This window comes from Choloepus didactylus, chromosome 5, assembly GCF_015220235.1.
Source record: "Choloepus didactylus isolate mChoDid1 chromosome 5, mChoDid1.pri, whole genome shotgun sequence".
Classification (NCBI taxonomy): domain Eukaryota; kingdom Metazoa; phylum Chordata; class Mammalia; order Pilosa; family Megalonychidae; genus Choloepus; species Choloepus didactylus.
In genome coordinates, this window is record NC_051311.1 from 137404407 (window position 1) to 137418779 (window position 14373).

General features: G+C 35.2%; 1 protein-coding gene across 4 annotated transcripts in view; it reads right to left on the reverse strand.

The window, feature by feature from the left end:
- HIBADH (3-hydroxyisobutyrate dehydrogenase) overlaps positions 1-14373 on the reverse strand; it is a 169042-nt gene that overhangs the window by 112442 nt on the left and 42227 nt on the right. For all 4 annotated transcript variants that reach the window (XM_037836958.1, XM_037836955.1, XM_037836956.1 and 1 more), the window contains 2 exons: positions 8109-8218; positions 5505-5626 (listed from right to left, as the gene is read on the reverse strand). In XM_037836958.1, coding sequence (XP_037692886.1) covers positions 5505-5626; positions 8109-8218 — 232 coding nt within the window. The remainder of the gene's footprint in view (positions 1-5504; positions 5627-8108; positions 8219-14373) is intronic.

Below are 14373 nucleotides of genomic sequence, written 5' to 3' on the forward strand. Positions count from 1 at the left end.
ATGGAAGCAACTCAAGTATCCATCAACAGATGAATGGAAAACAAAATATGGCATATCTTCACCACATACTATTACTCAGATGTAAAAAGAAGTGAAGTGCTGCTATACATGCTACAACATGGATGAATCTTGAAGACATTATGTGGGTGAAATAAACCAGACACAAAAGGGCAAATATTGTATGATTTCTCTTATATGAAATACTTAGAACAGCAAATTTGTAGAGACAGAAAGAGAATAGTGGTTACCAAGGGGATGGGGAGGGAGAGAATGAGGAGCTATTGCTAAATGAGTATGAGTTTTGGTTTGGGATGATGATGAATAATCTGGAAATAGTGATGAAAGTCACAGTATTGTCAATGTACTAAATGTCAAAGAATTGTCCACTTAAAATGGTTAAAATGATTTTTATGTTATACATATTTTACAATTAAAATTAAATACTTTTTAAAAAATAGAAAAGATTTTTGATTCGATCAACTACACTTCATTAAATATCTCCACTAGGAGGTATGCACTGGAAATAAGAAGTTGAATAAGTTACAGTCTCTGCCCTCTTCAGAGTCTAGTGGAAGTGAATGGCACAAACATAATTATAATGCAGTGCTCCTTGCAATAGCATAGATATTGCATTATGGAAACACAGAAGGAAGAAACAGAAAACAGCTTCATTGTTGCTATAGAAAACATTCCTCTCATCTCTCTGCTATTAGGTACAATCCTGTTCCACTCCCAAATTCCTGAGTCCTTGTATCTTAGAACAGAACCTGTTCCAGTCACACTCAAAAGGCCTCCACAGGATGAGATCAAATGGAAGATGTGGCAGAGTGTGAGAAGAGCCTCATCTCTAGTTGAGAGACTAGGTTCTAGTCCCAGATTTTCTATGATGCTGGAGAACCCTGGGCTTGGTTTCACCTGTATGGATCCCAATTTTGCCATCTATAAAATAACAGTCAAACTAAATTATTGCCAAGGTCCTTTCTAATAATTAAATTAAATTCTAAGAGCACAAGGGAGATTTAAAAGCTAGATAAGATTATTTAACCCCAGCAGACTGTGAGAACACCTTAACTACTTTTATTAGATTCTTACCAAATTACTTTTCCAGATCTTACTGAAGTGTGGGTTTTCTCATATCAGCTTATATCAGGATACTTGGATAACATTTAGTTAAACATTCTCCTTTGTAATTAGATATATAGATGTATAAGTCAGGGAACTGTTTACAGTAAACATAGCTCTTTTTTGGATTGGCTTGATGATAAAAACCTCACTTTAGAACTTCGTCATTAAAACTGGCCTTCATGCTAATTGCATTATATTAGTCCTCCTTCAAAAGGGTCTATTACACTTATTCTAAATAAGCACAGGTAGCACACTAATTGATACTATAAATAACACTAAACACTTCTACACAATTATGGAGATACTAATTACGTGGGCTGCATCAGTTATCTATTACTGCATAACATCTAACCAAAACTTAGTAGCTCTATTGGCAAGCAATTCTGTGGACAAAGCCAGCTAGGGAGTTCATCTGCTGGTGAAGCCTGAGGTCATCTGGCAGCTTGACTGGGCCTGGGGTTTCAGGTGGCCTCACTCACATGTTTGGTGATTGGCATACATGTCTCCAGCAGGCTAGCCCAGAGTTCCTTATTTGGCAGAAGAGTTTCTAGTAGTTAAGAGAGAGCAAGTGCTTTTGAAGCCTTTTCTTCTGAAACATTTGCTAATGCATCACTAGTGAAACCAAGTCACATGGCCAAGCCCAGAGTCAATGTGGGAAGTGGAAACCAGGTGTGGATATAGTGAGGTGTGAATTATTAGGGGCCATAACTATAACAGTGTACCACACTGACTATTAGATATTTTACCGAAATAATGAGAATGAGTTTATAATTTAAAGGGCATTAATCCATTTAGAATTTTTGTTTTCCTCTTGGAATAAACTGGAACTCTGAAAATAATATTTCCTAATGAAGTGGAATATGAAACAAAGAACATTATACTAGACTTCAACTCTGTGAACAAACAACAGTGTGACCCTGAGGTAAGTTACTTAATATTGCTGGGTATTTACTTCTACCCTCGGTAAAATGGGAATGTCACCATTTTTCCAGTCTACCTCATGTGGTTGTTTCTCCAGTTGAACTCAATGCAAATTTTTAAACATTTATGGAAGATCAGCTATGTTCCAGGCATTATTCTGGGAAAACAGAGACTAAAAAATACACTTGGTACAATGAAAGATGTGAGTAAAATCAAAAAAGGCCTGAACATAATTGAAATGTACATCACAGTAGAAAGGATCAAGAGGGATATATTTATATAGAAGAACACTACACAGCAGTTAAAATTAATGAACTACACATAACAACCATGTGATGGTAATGCATTTTATGCACAGCACACATCAGGGCTGACATTCAACCCACATTCTGCCTGCCAAGCTACTGGCCCTGACTTAAGGCTACATTTATCTGGAGAAAGATGTGCTTTTTTCTTTGTACAATGGGCCCTTCTGCTCACCTGAGAGGCTGTTTCAATGCAGAGGGAGTGCCTCTTTCTAATTCTCACAAAGGCACAACATGGAAGATTCTCAGAAACATAATGTGGAGTAAAAAAGCAAGTCACAGAATACACTGATTAAGATTCCATTTCTATAATATTCCAAATAAACTGTTTAAAGATAAAAAATATGAGGTTAAACTATAAAGAAAATCATGGGAACGATACACTAAATTCAGGATACTAGTTACATCTATGCAGGAGAAAAAGGAATAGGGTCAGGGAGAAGCACAGAACTTCAAAAGTTCAGTTTCTTAAACTGGGTTGGGAGTACACATGGGTTCAAAGTATACTTAAACTTTTCACATATTTTATAAATATTATATATATATATATTCAATATTTAATAAAAGCAATTGGAGAAAAGACTTTCCATGCACTCAAAAACCTTAAACTCTGGTGGAGGAAAAGAATCAGTTGATACCAATAAAGAAATGTACAATTTGTTTCAAAAAGAAGCACCAAACTGGTTGAGGCATGTCAAAATACTTTATAAAGTAATATCTATACTATAAAGTGATAACTATTCAAGTATAAGATAGTTATTCACATTTGTTTCAGGATGATAATCGTAAGTATGAATCATTTGCTTTTGCTTTTTAAAAAAGTCATATAGAACTAAATAAAACTGTATAATTTGTAATAAGTACAATGTATAAAGGAACCATTATAAAGTGGATCTAAAAAACATCACAATGAAATCCAGAGAAAACCTTCCATATGTTACTCCACAGGCTGGTAACAAGATACAGTAATGATTTTTATTTTACTCCCCAGAATAATAATTAGCAGGAAGTAGGGGAAACTGCTGGACTGAGGAAAACCAACCACTTGCTCAAAAATCCATGCAATTTTAAATTCATCTAGGTTAAAAAACTAATCTTTAAAATGCTAACCACATAGTACATATGCACATAAGTATAGTAGAGTATGTTCCATTTATATTTTTAGAATGCTACTGTATTGTATGTATCTATATATGAATACATGTAAATGCACTTTTTAAAGTCTGAAATAAGGAGTAGATGAGGGGTGGGGAGAAGGGATAAAAGGAGGAAAATTTTTAAGACATTCCTTCAAATATCTCAAATATTCCATGTTTCATGATTGAGGAATATAAAACCTCTGTAAAACTGTGGACCCATCTTGGGTGTCCAAATAAGTATCTTAGTAGGCTATGCTTTTCCCAGGTCTCTTCTACTTAATTTTCTTTAGTTAAAATACAATGATTTTTACATCAGTTGTTTTAACATGTAGGAAATTTTTTCTGTTTTCTTTTAACTGAGAAAGTGAGGCAATTTTTAACATACCACATTAAAAATATAAAATTAATACCACTGAGAAAACGAATATAAATAAGCTTCTATTATATACTGGCCAATTGCATAATAATCCTATGTCAACTAATAAGTAATCACAAACCATTCTTCACTAAGGCTTTCAATCTATAATAGAGTTCAGATTCAGGTGTATTCACAAAAAAATTGGCATTTTTACATCCTAAAGCCACAAACAGAGTTTAAAAAGTAACTTACTAAAGACAAAAAAGTAATTTCAACATTTTCTCACAAATAAGACTGTATTTTAAAAAGATAAAATTATGTTTAAAAATCCAATTAGTTTTCTTCATTATCATATGATAATGTCAGGCTCTATTCTTGAAGCAGAAAGATTAACCAACAGCAAGATCGTATGTACCACACCAATTTTCAAATTCAACTAAAGAACCACTCAAAGAAGGAAGAATTATTAAGTTTATTAATTCCATCCTATGAAAAGTTACACCAACAGCAAGCTTACAACTGCTCATTAGTATTTTATGATCAAAGTGCTTATACCACACTGGAAAATCATACACCTAAACCCTACTTAACCAATGTAACGTAACAATCAGAGCATTTAACAATTATTTTATACCTCTACGTACACCCAAAAATGGTCTGGAATATACGACACACTTTCAACAGGACCATTAAGATCTTTATGAATAAACAGAAACTGAATTATTACATTTTGTTATATTTTTATTCCAAAAACCACAATCACATTAAAATAATTAGAATAAAATCGCTATTCTGCTGTACCCTACTATACTACTACAATTGTATTTTTATACATACACACAGAGTATCTGATTACATTGTATTTTTGGAAAATTTGGAAATTACAGAAAACCATAATTCCTATAATCCTGCCACCCCAAAATATCCAGATATCCACTACTTTATTCTATTTTTGGGTTTTCTAATTTTAAGCCGATTTCTGCATACATGGATAAACCAAACTTGGTTTAGTGTTTGATCTCCTTTATATATGGTTGGATTTGTTAATACAGTTTTTTTTTTTTTTAATTTCTATATTCATAACTGAAATACACCTATAATTTTTCTCTTCATAGTACTTCTCTCTGGTTTAAGTATCAGAGTTATCCAGATCTTGTAGAATGTGTTGGGAAGTATTTCCTCTCTTTCTGGAAAAGTTTTTGTAAAATTGGGATAATCTGATCTTGAAATTTTGCTAACCCTTTCTGTACAACCATCTGGGCCTAAAATTTTCCTAGTGAAAGAGTTTTTTCTTTACCACTGCTTCAATTATTTTTAATAGTTATGGGATTTTTCAAGCTAATTATTTCTTGAAATGGTTCAGATAAATTAAATTTCTCTAGGAACTGATCTATTCCTATCTACAGCAATTCGGATCCAAAATTCAAAACTCTTCAAAGTCATGACATCATTTCATTATGTGAATTTAGCACCAGTCATATATCTTAAGGGTATTAAATAACATGAATCAGTTTTGCTTTGTTTTTACTTTTAATGAGAGAATTAAGAATCCTGTAACGGGTAGAAATTACTGGAAATTTCTTGGGTACCACAAAACCATAATTGTTACTTTTGATACAAAGTAATAGGCATGGATACATTTTAGCTACCACTTACCACCAGAAACAGGGGCATCCATGAAAACTGCTCCCATTTTCTCAACTTCTTTGGCCAATTCTTTTGAAACTGTGGGATCGATAGTACTGGAATCTATTAATAATGAGCCTTTCTTCACTTTCCTAAGTAAATAAATAAAAATATTTAAGTTTACATCTCTGTATAAGCAACCACCTATAGAATGAGAATCCACTAAAAGCTGCCAGTTATCAAGGAGGTCTTTGGTTTAGTATTAAAAACATTGCTAGTTTAGGACTGGTTGAAAATCTCTTACTCATTTTCAGATCAATTATAGTTCAAAGTAAACTAAAAAGCTTTCAAACAAACCAAAAAAATCTATAAAACTACATGGTATAAATTCTGGTTTCAGGTGAAGTGCACGCTAACCATAATAATATAGGCAAAGCTAAGATGTAAGCAATTTAAAATACCTATTAACTTTACAAGGGCTATTTGAGAGGATTTAAATTTTTGTTAGTAAAGTAGCTAAGTCTTACGAATGTAATTCATTTGTCTTTAACAAGCAGTATTGCAAATTTCGCATACACATGTCATCCAAGAGGTAGAATAAACATAAGCAACTGAAACCTAACCTTTTGCTTTAGGATGGCATACTCCTTTTCACAGTGAAACTTTTAAAAATAAAATTAGATGTCAAACAAGCACAAAGAAAAGTATACAAATGATCCCGGAAATCTCACAGGCAGATCAAATCTTTTATTCTTATGGAAAGTGTGTGTGCATATCAATTTATACACACACACAGAGTGCATATCAATTTATATATATACACACATACACAGGAAAAGAGAGCAGTATTTTCATATATCATGTTTTAAATCAATATTTAAATGGTATTTTTGTAGCAAAACTTTTTTTGTTCTGTAAGTACAGAATATATACATACACAGTTCTCTTATAAACTAGCAGGCAGAGCCTATCTTCTGGGTAGGAAACTGTGACCTAAATTATAATTTATTTAAAAGGCTCATCTTTAATTCAAATGTCACAAAATTCTAACTACAGATATACTAATCCAGAGGACATCTAATGATAGTTATGACTGGAAAATCAGAATGAAATAAAAATAATGGAGACAACAGAAAAAGTCAGTGATAACTACTAAAAAGAGAAGTAAAATCTTTCTATAGAAAAACTAGCACAGATAATGGTTTAAACAACAATTTTAGACATATGAATTGATCTGGCTCAAATGCAGTGTTTGGGTATATTCCACAGAAAAGAAATTGCATAGTCAATATGCAGAGTTTCAGTTTTATGTAACCTAGAAAATAAGGATAATAAGTTTACCCCAGCTTGTGTAACATTAATATTTTTAAGATCTTAAATCTTTAAACAAATGGGAAATCTTCTGAAAACTTACATATGTACCAGGTGTGAGGAAATAATCCTGACCCAGAGGAAAACAAAGAACCATTCAGTAGAAGCAAATTACAGCTCGATAAAAAGTCAAATTCTTTCAAAGTACTCCCTGGCAGAGATTGTTCTGGTAGCAGTGACCACATTCCTCAGTAAAGGATAATAATAAATGTGGGGCTCTATCTCCACACAAGTTTTAGTTACTCTTCCCCAAGAAGTAGAGCAGGACCAAAAATGGAACAGGCTAGGTAATGGTGCAACTAGGAAGTCTCAGGCGCACTGTGCACCTCAGGGCTGTATCCAGAATAAGTGTTTTCAACCTTTCCTAAAATCTAAACATTTACCTTACCAGTTTTCTGCCTAAAATCCAAGTGTGTTTTACTTCCAAGTCTGTGAGTTTTCCAGAGCAATTTCAATTTCCAAAAATTTCAAATTTCATATATTACCGTTTCATGAAACTAAACACTTTCTTTTAGCCCTTCATGTGTCTACCAGTTTGTTCTAGCTCTTTGCTGAAATTCAACAGCAAAACAAGTTCAGAACAGAAAGCAGCAAGACCAGAAAACTAAGTTGGGAATTCAGTCACCTGACATAACCATAAGGATTTGGCAATAAGTAGCAATTAACATGAAGGTTCTCACAGCCAATGAAGATAAGCACTGGCTAAGAAACTCTGACCTAAATTATATTTTATTTAAAGTATTACTACTAACCTTTAATTCAAATTTCCCAAAGCTCTCACTACAGATGTACTAACCCAGAGGACACTCAATTACTTTTCATGATATAATAAAATGTTAAATAATGGTGCTATTTCCAAAGTTTGGTTTTATTTTTCAGAGAAATATTTTTCTGAATTTCTATAAGTCATAAGAAAATTATGCTTGTAGTAGTTCTATAGTTTAAAATGCAAGCTTTAAAAATCTCTTAAATCATGTTAACTGTGAAAGGGTTGGTTTAATGCAAACAAGTTAATGTAAAGAAATAGGGGCAAAAAGATTTATTCCCCAAAGCGGGTTACTGGGAGAAGAACATAGTCACATATTTGACTTTAGTGAAAAAAACAATCCCTCTACAATGAGAGAGAAGCATCACCATTCACTTCTAGGAAATAAAACAGTGTAGAAAAGATTTAACAAACATAATTGCAGTTTCCTTATCATTCTAATAGATGTGAAATTCATGACCTATCCTAAAAAATATCCACAGTCGAAAAATACATACTTTAGAATTCCATTTGCTCCAGAATAAACTTCAATTGCATTGATACTTGTGGGCAGCATTGTAATAATTCGGTCAGCTTTTTCAGCTACATCTGCTGGGGAAGACACTACCTTTAAAAAAAAATGGCAAAGGCACATTATTCAAATTAAAATTGAAGCTGTTTCTAGAGTACCATGTTGGACCCATTTTTTTATGCATGCTTATAAAAGTGACACTGAATGAAAATTAATGCTTGTTTCCAAATGACCAAAAACAAAACAAAGCAAGAAGCTCACTGCCTAAAACATAAAGAGTCCATTCCTTATACACATACAATTTCAGTTTCTAGGGTATCTAATCTACTGTTTACTTTAAAATGTGTGAAGGGAGTTGAGGGGGAAAGGGCAAAATCCAGCAGCCCTGGGAAAAGACACATTTCTCATGGGTTCCTCCAGCTTGGATTCTGTTAAACACTATATTTTTTGGTATATGCTTCGACTAAGAAAAATATTCTAGTTACAGCAGGACTGGTAGCTCAACTATAGGAGTTATGAGTGATTCGGTGGGCAAAAAAGCTCCCTAAAGTAGCTCAAGTCCCAATCATCATCCTTCAGTTTCTATTTTCGGACCAAAAAAAAAAAAAAAAAATTAATCCTATATCAGAAAAGGTCAGGACAAAGACATGGGCACTTACTGTAGGGACTGAGTACTACCATGAAGGCTGACAGCGTGAGCTACCAGAAATCAAGTGGAAACTACATATCGCAAGAAAGAGAGAGAGATACAAATAGGCATCAAGGCAAGCTTTCATTTTCAACCCTCATTTCAGCTTTAATAATGACCATGGGCATAATATAAAGGAAAGGTGCTCTGTCCATCCACAATTCATATTTCTGTATGTGTGCATGTGCTGCAGAGGGATGTCTGCACTCTCACTCACAACCCCTCAACCCCCAGCTCTCTCACTCACTCTCACAAATACACCTTGATACACTTGGCCAGCCAGTCAACAAGCAAAGAGGTCAGAAGAAAGCAGGAGTTCATTCCATTAATAGAAAGAATCCATCACCCCGTCACAAAAGCACCTTTAAAGCCTTCTCTCTCTTCACTGAAAAAAAAGACAAAGGACCACGAGGCAGAGAGTTGAAGATTTTTCCATAGAATGATTTACGTACATATTAGATATTGAACATATTTCTACCGGAAAATGTGAGATGGCATGTATGCATCTTAGGAATGGGAATGCTTCTGCTTTGCTTGTGGTGGAAGTTTACATAATATTTTCTGTCTTTGATGCACAGTTGATGAAAGTAAAAGAATGGGAAACTAAACATAGTGTGCAATCTAAATATGAAAGTAGAAGTAATTTCATTTCAATTTTCCATAAGACACTATTAGCGTCTAAATCAAATTCTGGAAAAATGCAGTTTTACCTAAAGCAACTTCATAAGTCATTATTTAAAATTTTAGACAATCAAGTATCATAGCACTTTATGTATTGACAAGGTAGGAAATGATACTATAAAACACATCAGACCCTAAAACAAAACACAACAAAAAAGATACTCTCTCTTTCTATGTTTCATTCCAAAGGCAATGCGGCATTTTAGAGTCTACAACGAGTTACATTCATCATGCATATTTTGATACACAATGGGACTTGACACAAACAATTATGGAAAAAGATTTTTTCCCTGTCAAATTCCAAAGAGATATATAAATTACATGGAAACCTTTCCTACAAACAAATAAATACTGAAATTCAAAATGAGGCAACTATTTCCTGCCTCAAGTTAACTCAAGAAAAACATAGCTCAGTAAGATGAAATCAGAAAAGAAAAAGTTGTTTGAGTCATAATTTACTACTCCTAGCCTGTATCAAGAATACAGTTTCTTAGAGAGCCCCATCTGTTCATCCTTTACTTAAATACAGTAAACACAATGCAAAATGGTGGCATACCTTTCAGTGGCCTTTCCTTCTATCACAGCTCCTTCTCTTTAGATTTTTTCAGGGACTGAAGTAACACCTGGGGTCAAAGAATTTCTTTCAGGGGTTCTCTTTGGAATTGAGAGTACCCTTCCATTGGAGGAAATTCAATTCCATCTAGAGAGGAGCCATGTGGAACACCAACAATTAGCCCATAGAGCTAAGAGTGTTTCACATTTACAAGCTTCTCATGCTCCATGAGCTGGCAGTGCCAATTCATGCAAATGCCAAGTGCATGGGGTGCCCAATCAGCCCCCTGCATCCATAGCATCTGCTTCTTGGGATGCTTGGGTTGCCAGAGTACTGCTAAACCCTCAATTATGTAGTAGAACAGTGTCAAAGCCCACAGGCCCAGACAACACACACACACACACACACAAAATGACAATGATAGCTGGAATGTCACCATTGTACTAGCCACAACTGTTCTATATCTAATGACTGCATACATTTGATACATTATAATATTCTCTAATTTGCACTAAAAAGGTCATTTTTATTAGATAGGTAGACAGACAGACATTTGTGTCCAGCTACTCAAATAATCTTGCCTTCAATGTGATGACTTCAAGACTGAAATAATGGACTGACAAAATTTGGCCACGACTCAAAAACTGGGGGCAAAAAACAAACCTTGTTACCAGTCTGACGCTAACCACAAAAGCCTTTAGGAGCTAAACCAATTAGAGTTACTTCACTTACATTTGCTAATTGAATGGATAAGCAAAAACAGCATGTATCAGTGAATAGAACACCAATTTGGGAAGCTAGAGACCCTGGAGTTAGTCCCAGCTCAGCCACTAAGTCGTGTGCTTTTGTGCAAATCTCTTAACCTCTCTGGTTTCAGTTTCCTAATGTATGAAATTAAAATAATGCTTTGGGTTATCTTTAAGGGTTTCTTATCTCCAAAGCAGAAAGAAAACAGGCAAAGAAATTTATTTTTCATATTTAGTAATTTAAATTCTAGGGACGTAGAGCCCCTGTGAAAATGGGCTGATGGGCTAGCAAGCATCCGCAATGCCTCAGCACAAGTGCACAGCATTAGCAGGACTCTAGCTGTACAGGTCTTCTGTACCTCCATCTGTGGATGATCACTGAGCTGGCTGACTCCAGGCCATGGCTCTGCTCTGATTTCTGGGGCTGTGCCAGGCAGATCTATTGCTAATTCCAGTTGCCTCATTCTTCCACTTAGGAATTAAGATGAATCTATTTTACTATAATCTCAACTTTGAACACAGGAGATTAGTTCCCTGATATACCACTATATCTACAGTCTTTAAGAATTCTTGCAGCCAGTTTCTCTGGACTTTTTGATTCATCTGCTTGCTAGCACACATCAGTGGCAGCTGTGCAATATAACGAGTAGGGGACTGGATAGATTAAAGACAAAATCTGCTTTGCTGAAGAAAGTGGGGAGTGGTCGGCGGAACCAAGAGTAACCTGAGAATTGCACCTCCTTTTTACATACCCACTGAAAGGAGACAACCTTAGCAAGAATGCTTTACATAAAGAGAAAATCCTTGCTGCCTCTTCTAGACAAAACAGTCACGTGAGTCAAGTTCAGCATTGATTCCAAGTAAACCAGATGGGTAACAGAAACTTGCAAAGAAACAAAATTAATGTGACCTTGTTAAACATGCCATTCCTGTGCTTTTTAATCTTTCAAAGTAGAAGAGCACACTGTTACTTCAAAATTACACTACACTTGAAAAACTGACAAAAACATTTTGTGCCTACATCTTGAAACATTTGGTCAACAATGACTGAGCTCACTCAGCAAGAGGCTTTTAAAGTTCTCATTTAATAAGACCTGAGTGGATGCCAAATTACATCCCAAGAGAATTACTTAAGCAAACATATTCAGCCTTACAACCAAGGACCCACAAAATGGTTTCCAAGATTTCATAGAGAAAACAAAAGAAAAAAAGAATCTAATTTAGCCTAGCTCAACCAGAAAACTCATGCAGACACGGTATACAGTACCCCCAAACTTTAGGCACAGATCAACAGCACCTCCAAGGAAAATCCTAGTCAATCAAAATGAGTTATAAGTTGTGTGCCCTTTATACTAAGGCTTGAAAAGACAAATTGGTACTTTGTGCAAAATAAAAGTGGGATGGAAAGGACAGTGCAGAATAGATTGTTAGAAAGAGATGCCATCAAATCACTTTCTTCTTAGACTGGTTTTAATTTTTATCATCACTCTTTCACTTAAAAATATGCCTACAATTCTATTCCAAAGCACTCAGCAACTCAACCAAGGAATTTTGGAGAGAGGGGCAGGGAGGGTGAAGACTTCGGAGAAGTATAGTATAGATATAACAATAATAACAGTGGTAGTAATAGTAACAGCACTTTCTATGTGCCACATACTCTAGGAATCTATAAGGTACGTACTATCATCATCTCCATGTTGTATCATGGGAAATTTAAGTAGAGAGAGGTTAAATAATCTGTCTGAAGTCACAAAGCTAGCACAAGGCAGAGCTGAGATGTGGGCCCAGACAATTCAGTTCCGGGGTTTAAGTTTTTAACCATTATATTCACAATTTATTGATTCATGATTTCTGGTATAGGAAGGTCTGATAATTATCATTGGTTACATTCTTAGAAAAGATGCTAAAAGTTGAAATGATGCATTGTAGGTCAAACTTGAGTTTCTAGTAGAAACAACAAAATAATAAAGGAATACTGAGAAGAATGCCCATTTTTAATGGAAATGACCAAAAATAACAAATTTAACCAATTTTAAATACCCTATCAGAATAAGTTAACATTTAAAGGCATAAATAAGCTGATTAAATACTGTCAGTCATGTGAAATATATTTAATATGTCAAAGTTTTTATTTCCTTCATAGCTCAGGTAGTAGTTTCACTGCTACTCGGGGCTTGAAGAAAACTCCAGGGTCACAGTATTCGAAAGCATTTCTTCATCTGGAACTGCGGGTGGCCATCTTGCACCTTGAGGGGAGTGGGAGCCTGCCTGAGGATAGCAGCGCCAAAGTTTCCTTATATCATCTGCACCACAGAATTCAGATGTGCCTGAGGTCAGATCACTCCCCTACTCTTCAGTTACATGAAACGACAATAGGAAAAAAAAAAACAAACACTTTTTTCAAGGAGACTTCTGAGGATCTTGAGAAACAACTGGTGGCTTTTTGATCCAGATTTGTCTATTTTGATACTTTTTCTCCCATCAAATCTCCCACTGAAAGCACAGTTGACACTAGAAATCAACCAGTCAGCCTTTCTGCAGTCTTGGGGGAAAAAAACCTTCTGCTTTCTTTGGCTACCACCTCATCAGCTCACTTGACAAGGCCAAATGGGCTGGGGGTGGGGGTGGAAGGTATGGATATTTGTCCATAAAATGACTGAACTCAGATATACCCTGAAATTTTAAACCTTTAGCTGCAGAATAGTTCATGATGGGAAGAAGTATCAAAGTTTTCACCTGTATTCTTCCATCTCATTCCAAGTCTTGTACTTTGCCTTACAGTAGTAAAGTGTAACTCATTTTTTCTTTTACCCAACATTTGGAAGAACTAAATACAGTTATGAAATAACAGTGGCAATTTAATACATAAGAACTTACTCATGCAGATTGTTATCTTTTAAAGTAGTGCTCTTAGGAAATCACACTTGTTCAAAAAATGACATTGCTACTATTCAAAACATTAAGCTGCCAACATAAATCATTTCTCAACAAATGTTTTTATTTTATTATGACAGGATACTTACCCTCAGCCCCAAAGCTTTTTCAACCTTTATCCTCCCCAATTCATTCATCCAAGTTCCGCACTCCCCTACACTCCCTTGTTAGACTCAACACTCAGAGGATGGCTTAGAATCAAGACATTTAAGGGAAATACAGATGTGAGGGAGATACGATATGGGAAAAGAGGAGCCTGACTTCCAGACTGGGTGCCTCAGTATGAACTGACAGAGTACCCTCATCTTCCCATAGAACTTTCCCCACCATGCGCTGGGAGTTGCGGACAAGAAGGCAGAATAGAGGGAGCTCCCTGCGAGATAGTAAGGCAAGTCATTAGTCCTCACTACTCTGGGAGGGGCACATATCAGGATCGGTATTCTTTCCTTCCTTACACCCACTTATATACGACAGGGGGGAGGAAAAAGAATAAAATCAGGTAACTAAATCTGTGTCCTAGAGATACTTCTAATTTTTAATCCAGAATCTTACAGACCTTGTCTCCATGACATTCATTTCAGACTCCATCATTTCTCTTTGTGGGTGAACAAAGAGCATACATAATATTTCTGTAATTCCCTATCAAACA